The 7,674-nt window shown below is 61.9% G+C and overlaps 1 protein-coding gene across 2 annotated transcripts; it reads right to left on the reverse strand.

Moving 5' to 3' along the window:
- Positions 1–709: 709 nt before the first annotated feature.
- Positions 710–5,671, reverse strand: SC5D (sterol-C5-desaturase). 2 transcript variants are annotated; one of them, XM_021543394.2, is made up of 5 exons: positions 5,560–5,671; positions 3,747–3,964; positions 2,695–2,827; positions 2,173–2,273; positions 710–1,922 (listed from the first exon to the last, which is right to left on the reverse strand). In XM_021543394.2, exons 2-5 carry the CDS (start codon positions 3,954–3,956, stop codon positions 1,458–1,460), a joined length of 909 nt encoding a protein of 302 aa, XP_021399069.2. In that variant the 5' UTR covers positions 3,957–3,964; positions 5,560–5,671; the 3' UTR covers positions 710–1,457. The 2 variants fall into 2 exon arrangements, with proteins under 2 accessions (XP_021399069.2, XP_021399070.2); XM_021543395.2 differs by having other exon boundaries at positions 5,528–5,584.
- Positions 5,672–7,674: the final 2,003 nt, after the last annotated feature.

Here is a 7,674-nt window from a genome sequence, read left to right on the forward strand (position 1 = left end):
GTCACTGTCTGTCCCGAAGCTGCCAAAATGGGGTACCCAGGTGTTAGGCTCAGCTGTGGTGGAAGGATGGGGTGATGAGAAGTCTGGGGCCTTTCCCCAAGAGGGGGTTGGAATCAGGGTGGCCAAGGTCTGATGCTGTCACCGTGTTTGATCTGGGCTGTGCCTTGACCCCAGGCAGTGCTCCAGGCCCCAGGTTAATCTGCAAACAGAGGTCAGGGCTGCTGTCCATGTGGGGAGAGCAAGCTGGGGTGGGCTGGTGACAAGGTGAAGGCAGAGCGTGACCGTGCTGGCAGGATGTGGGACAGTCCCTTGTGCTCGCCAGGTGCCAGGGGTGTGGTGGCAGGGCCTCGGGCCATGCCCTGCCTGGGGACAGCTGAGGTTGGATGAAGAGCAGAGGGGCTGTCACCACACCAAGGGCTCACAGAAGGGCCTCCATCCCCAGGAGGGGCAGCAGGGACTGTGACACTGGGGGAGCAGGGAGTGGAAAAGCACAGGGGTCACCGTGCAGGGATGTGGTTACACCTAAGGGGGTTTGGGGCACTGGAGGTGGCTCTGGCCACTCTGACTGTATTTTGCCCATCTTCTGCTGTTTTGGCCCAAATTTGCTGCCAGCACAGCACGGGTCTGTGCCAAGCCCCTCATGGGTGCTGTAGGGCTTCCCCAGGAGACTTTGCATGAGCCAGGGAGAAGGGACCAAGCAGCAGGCAAGTTGGCAATTGAGATTTATTGAAGATGGGTCATCCCAAAGGTGGGGTGACCAGATTTCAGCAGGAAACACACAGGCCCTTAAGGAGGGAAGCTGGCCACGAGCCCTTGAGTGAGGAGAAACCCCTGCCCCTCACATCTGGGTGCCTGGTCCTCCTCCCTTCCCCCTCAGTGTTCTCAGGGAGCTTGAGAGACCCACAAGACGCAAAGCCTGCCTCTGTCCTACAGGCGTGATGTTTCCATGGGACATCCCCAGGCAAGAGGAGGGAGGTTGAGTGCAAGAAGTCCCACCAAGGGAGCCATCAGAAGAAGCCACACCACCTCCAAAAGGTAAGGTTTTTCCCTAAAATACAGCGCATCCCGATGGACACCACGATGGGAACAATGAATCGTCAATGAAGGGACAAAGACCCTGCCACAAGTTAATTTGTGCCACGTTACTGTTCTATTTGTGCCATGTTATTCTTCCTGTAGAGCATCAGCACAGCACTAAAGCAGCGCAGGGACCTTAGCAGAGATCCAAAGGGAGCTGGAGGGGGAAGCAGTAGGAAAACCAGGGCAGATCTGTGGTGTGGAGCAAGGCTGGGCACCGCTGTTTTGGGACCGGGGCCGGTCAGACGCTCACCAAAAAATCACCCCACGTTGGTCACGTCAGCAGGGACAGGGGCTGTTTGTCCGTGGGAAACAGTCTTGGGTGGCTGGTGAGGAATGGGACAAGATCCAGCCAGAGAAGGGACACACTTGGAGGAAGCCTAGTCAGTCTTGGAGGCCCCGATGCCATTGGATGCTCCTGGATCTTTCTTGGAGGCCCCGATGCCGTTGGGCGCCGCCGCGTCTTTCTCCCGGAGCTTGCGCAAGTAATCGTGGGGGCCTTTGCCCTCGAAGGACGTGGGGCTCTTGTAAGAACCACCAATCTTGTCCCAGAGGGTGAAATACTGCCCGTAGTTGTAGTCAAAGTACAGGTGGTGGTCGGTGTGGTGGGCAGAGCCGTTGATGACGTGCCGCAGCAGCCGCGGCACGCGGTAGTCGCCGTCGTGGATGGAGATGGTCCAGACGTTGACGAAGATGTAGAGGCCCAGGTAGGTGACTTTGTGCAGGGGGAACAGGAAGGGGTAGATGTGGTAGGGCAGGCTCTGCATGAAGCCGTCCACGGGGTGGAAGGCGTGGCTGGCGAAGGGCGTGGCGATCTTCCACAGGTGGTGGGGCTTGTGGAAGCGCTGCGGGGACACGGGGCCGTCAGTCGGGGTGGCCCTTTTAGAGGGTCCCCCAGCCAGATTCATGGCCCCAAAGGATGCTGGTTGGGCCACCAGCACCCACACTGAGAGGGGGACATGTCCCCCAAAGGGCTCTCAGCTCCCATCACACGGTGACACCTTGTTCAGCCATTCCCACCCGAGCATGCAGCTTGGAAACGTCACCAGAGCAGGACAAGGACTCTTGTCCAGAGCCCCCTGTCCTGTCCCATACCTTATAGAACAGCTTGTGGTGGAGACCACGGTGTATCCAGTAGATGCCCATGTCAGTGAAGAAGAGGAAGGACAGCATGCTGAGGAAGACACCAGACCAGCCTGAGGGGGGACAAGGTTGTTAGGGGTGGCACATGTGGGCATCAGGAGGCTGTGAGGGTCTCCACAACAGTGCTCGTGGTGGGAGACACATCTGAGTCACATCAGGGTCTGCCCCACTGAGGTGACAGCGCCAGGCTGTCCCCTGTGACTCAGGGCAGGTGAGTCAGGTGCTGTTTCACTGGGAGCTGTGCCCAGGGAAGGGATGGATCTCTTGTGGAGGGTGGAGTGTATCAAGCAGGGGAACACAACCCCGAGTGAGGGTGTCTGGGTGCCTCCCCTAATGCCAACTTGGGCTTTTGGCTGACAGGAGGGACAGGAGGTACCCAGGAGGATTTCTCGGGGTTGTCATCAGGAGAAATGGGGGCTGAGGAAGGTGACCCAGGTGGGGAGAGGACACTGCTGTGGCAGGGGGGTCACTCACCATACGGGGAGTCCTCGATGTTGTCGTAGAGTTTGCTGTAGCCCCGCACCTCGGCGAAGAACAGGGCGACGGTGGGGACGCTGATCCAGGGCAGGGAGCGCACGGCGTAGGCGATCTCCCGGCTCACCTGGTTCTGTGGGGTGTGGCACAGGGGTCAGGGCACAGGGGACATCTCCACCTGGTTCTTTGGGGTGTGCCAAGAGGGGTCAGGGGCACAGGGGATATCTCCTGGCTCACCTGGGGTGTGACAACAGGGGTCAGGACAAAGGGGACATCTCCACCTGGTTCTGTGGGGTGTGGCAACAGGGGTCAGGGGCACAGGGGATATCTCCTGGCTCACCTGGTTCTGTGGGGTGTGGCAACAGGGGTCAGGGGACATCTGAGAGCCCCAGTGTTCCTCTTAAGGCTGGGAGGGCTGGCGTCTTGGCCACCCCTTTGTCCTGGCAGCTGTGCCATGGTGTGGGACGCAGGGTGCTGCTCATGTGGGGCTGCCGTGCCTGGGGCAGGGCTCACGCTGGGGTTGGGGTTTGTGGGCTGTGACAATTCCTTCGGTCAGGGATGATGGAGGGCAACAGCAGGCGGAGAGGGGTGGGTGTGACAGCAGGGACAGCCCATGCCACACTGGCAGGGGACATTTGGAATGGACAAGGGGATGGCAAGGGGTGTTACAGTGAGCTCCTGGGCACTCTGTGCCCCTTCCCCGGGACCCTGTGGCTCTGATCTGATAACCCTGGACCCTCCTTCCTGCCCCAACGGGGTTGGCAGAGAGCCAGGGAAGCCCACCCTGTCCAAAGTCTGTACAGACCCCTGACATTTCCTGTTGTCCTCTTTTGCCCCGCTCTCCCCTTGGACACCACAGAATAAAGAGCTGAACCAATGTATTTCAAGGTAAGAGTCTCTTTTGGGAATCTTTGCCATCTCCTGATATTCCTCCCCTCACAGCCTCGGACCCCTGGGCTAGCTGATATTCAGGGGGCTGTGCGAGGGGGGGAACGCCAGAGGGGGACAGTGCCAGGCAGGGCCTGGGTGAGGAGTCAGCGGGGTGCACCCACCTCCAGGAACTGGGGATGTTTCTTGAGCTCGTGGTCGAAGATGAAGTAGTAGCTGAGGGTGCCGAAGAGCAGGTAGAGGGTGAGGGCGCCCAGGTTGGTGATGACAAACAGGCTGAGGAGCTGACGGCAGGGCTCGCCCTCGGGCCACCCCGCCGGGTACACGTAGGGCGTCAGCAGGTGCCGGTCCGCAGCCTCCAGCACCAGGTCCATGGTGGCTCCTGCAGGAGAAAGAGTTGCTGCGACCGCTCCAAGATGTCCCAGTGCCACAGGGCCACCGGAACCCGGGATCCCGCCAGGCTGTGGGCAGGGGTTGGCAGCGCTGGCATGCTGTCCGTCTGGCTGGATCGCCTCAGCTGGCACCGGGAAGCAGATCTGGGACGCGCAGGCTGTGGGTGTAAAGCGTGGAGGATGCACAAGTGGGGGACTCACCTAATTCTGTGCCCGCTTCCTGTGGGAGGGGGCACTTACGGCAGGGACAGTGGAATGTCGGTGGCAGGGGACAGGGGGATGTGGGTGGCAGGGGACGGGGGATGTGGGTGGCAGCAGCATGGGTGACAGTGGGCTTTGGGTAGCAGGGGACATTGGGCTTTGGGTGGCAGGGAACAGCAGGATGAGGGTGGTAGGGGACAAAGGGATGTGGGTGGCAGGGGACAGAGGGATGTGGGTGGCAGGGGACAGCGGGCTGAGGGTGACAGGGGGATGGGTGACAGTGGGCTGAGGGTAGCAGGGGACAGAGGGATGTGGGTGGCAGGGGACAGCAGGCTGAGGATGGCAGGGGACAGCAGGATGTGGGTAGCAAGGGACAGTGGGCTTTGGGTGGCAGGGAACAGAAGGATGTGGGTGGCAGGGGACAGTGGGATGTGGGTGGCAGGGGATAGAGGGATGTGGGTGGCAGCAGCACGGGTGACAGCAGGAGGTGGCTCTGGGGTGCAAAACCCCTTCTGGGGTGGCACATGGGGCGCCGGGCTCCGCTCCATGCCCTGCAGGGCAGTTCCCCGGGCAGGGTGGGTGCCAAGGGGGGGTCCCCGTGCCCGGGAGCCGCAGGTGGCACAGCCAGCGGTGGGGACACAAGAAGTGCAGTGATGGGAACGGGGAGGGCGGCGCTGGCGGGGGGTGCAGCGGCCTGCGGGGGCCCTGCCAGCGGTGTCCCCCTCTGGTGACCCCCGGTACCCGGTACCCTGCACCCCGGTGTCCCCAGGGACCCCGGTACCCAGTACCCTGGCACCCTGTGTCCCGGTACCCCGGCTCCCCGGTACCTCCGCACCCCGGTACCCCGGTACCCAGTGCCCCGGTACCCCGCACACCGGTACCCGATATCCCGGCACCCCGGTACCCAGTACCTGTACCCCGCACCCCGGTGACCCTGACACCCGGTAACCCGCACCCCGGTGACCCCGGTACCCCGTACCCTGTTACCCCAGTGACCCCGGTACCCCGTACCCCGGTACTCCGTACCCTGTACGCCGGTACCCCGGTGACCCCTGCACCCCGGTGCCCGGTACTCTTGTACCCCGGTACCTCATATCCCGGTACCCTGCAACCCTGTACTCCGGTACACCGATGCCTGGTACCCGGTAGCCCGATACCCCTGCACCCCGGTACCTCGTACCTGGTAACCCCGGTACCCCGATGACCCCGGTACCCGGTACCCGGTTTCCCGGTACCCCGATGATCCCGGTACCCAGTACCCGGTTTCCCGGTACCCCGATGATCCCGGTACCCAGTACCCGGTTTCCCGGTACCCCGATGACCCCGGTACCCGGTACCCCTGTACCCCATACCCCATTTCCCGGTACCGCCCCCATCCCGTTACCTGCCCGGGGTCCCAGAGCGGCGCGGGGCGGGGCGGGGGCGGGGCCGCGCGGTAGCGCCACGTGACGTCACCGGCGGAAGAGCTCGCGCCACCTCGGGCGGTGACGTCAGTGCGCAGAAAGAGGCGGGGTCACGTGGTGGGCGTGACTGGGCGTGACCGGGGCGTGTCCGGGGCGTGACCGGGGCGTGACCGGGGCGTGGCCTGAGGAGAGGCGGGGCGTGGCCTGAGGCGGGGCGTGGCCTGAGACTGGGCGGGTCCGGGGCGGGGCGTGCGGAGCTCCGCGGTCCCCCCGGAATTTTTGGGAATTCTGCCCGCTCCGGGCTCCTTCCCTGCTCACCCTCCAGTGCCCCGGGGGTCCTCCCCATCCTCGGGGTGTCCCCCGCACCCCCAGCACCCGCAGAGCTCCCTCGGGTGCAGCACAGCCGCTCTGCTGCCGTCCTTCAGCAGCTCGTTAATTAACGCTGGGATGAGCGTGAGACATGGCCCGGGGCAAGGAGAGGCTGGGGAAGGAGATGGGAGAGCTGGAGAGCAAAGAGGGAGGTGCAGAGGGCGCAGAGAGCAAATATGGGGAGAGAGGGCAAAGAGGCACGAACAGAGACCCGGGAGCCAGCTGAGCGTGGCACGGGGAGGGAGCACAGCAGGGACAGCAGAGGTGGCAGAGAAGCACAGAGAGGGCGCAGAGTGAGGACAGAGAGAGCAGAGACAGACAGCAGAGCGAGGAGGAGCAGAGATGGGGGAACGAGGCAGCAGAGAGGCAGCCACAGGGAGCAAAGAGGGGTGAAGGAGAGAATTCAGAGCTAACACACACACAGAGGGCACGGGGGCACAGAGAGAGAGCTGAGAGGCAGGGAACAAGCAGAGCAGAGTCCATGACATCATGTTGCCTGACATCTTGTCTTGAGGCAAAGAACCAGCTGTCCTCCTGCCCCAGAACCCAAATCTGCTCCTTCTGCCCTACATCCCAGCCCACCCACGGCAAACCTGCCAGACCCACACTCCAGCCACAACCTCAGCTCTGGTGTGCCCCTGCCTGGCACCCCAAAACTCCCTGTCCACCCCTCCCAGGGACTCTCTGCAGCCTTGGTGTCCCTGCTGCCGCTCACCGTCCTCGTCCCCATCACACAGGACCCGGTGCTTACGAAGGATTACAACACTTTTTATTCCCACGCAGCCGTTTCACAGAGTACAAACACAAGACAAGACACCAACACAGCCCCCCACACCCACCAGCACCCCAAGGCTGCTCCCCACTCTTTCACCAGGCACCCCAATGCTGCCCCGTGCCCACAGAGCCCAACCCTGCTCTGACCTTCCACCCTTGCACACCACGCAGGCAGGGAATTTCACCCCTCCTTCCTCTGACTCTTTTTCCTGCCCAGCAGAAAGCACCTCCTTCCAGTTACTGGCACCAGCTTGTCACCACCACAGCACAATGCCAAGATTTCCAGATGGATGAGCTTGGCTCTCTGAACCAAACCTCAGCACCACCTCTACTCCAGAGATTCAGAGGGTGACACGGTCCCAAGGTGTCACAACATCCAGAGATGGCAATGCACTGCTCTGGCCGTGCCCTGTGCCCCAACACCTACCTCTGGTTGACTCTGTGAGCTCAGAAGACCCTGGTGGCAGCTCCAATGTCACCAGATGTCAAGGACAAGTGAGGGGACAGTTGTCCATGTGAGGGGACAGCTCCTGCTCCACCCTGCCCCACACTACCAACAGTGGTGTGGGACACCTACAGTGCACCCCACAAGGGAGAGCCTGGGGAAAAGCTGCAAAACCCCTCCTTGAGCCCACATCAGTGATGGAAAGTGTTACAGTGAGCTCATGGGCACTCTATTTCCCCTTCCCCGGGACCCTGTGACTCTGCTCAGATAACCCTGGACCTTCCTTCCTGCCCCAACGCGGTTGGTGGAGAGCCAGGGAAGCCCACCCTGTCCAAAGTCTGTACAGACCCCTGACAATTCCTGTTTGTCCTCTCCACATGGACACCACAGAATAAAGAGAGCTGAACCAACATATCTGGGCTAAGAGCCTCTTTTGGGAATCTTTGCCATCTCCTGATATTCCTCCCCTCACAGCCTCGGACCTCTGGGCTAGCCTGATATTCAGGGG

The sequence above is a fragment of the Lonchura striata genome, chromosome 23, assembly GCF_046129695.1.
Source record: "Lonchura striata isolate bLonStr1 chromosome 23, bLonStr1.mat, whole genome shotgun sequence".
In the NCBI taxonomy this organism is placed as follows: domain Eukaryota; kingdom Metazoa; phylum Chordata; class Aves; order Passeriformes; family Estrildidae; genus Lonchura; species Lonchura striata.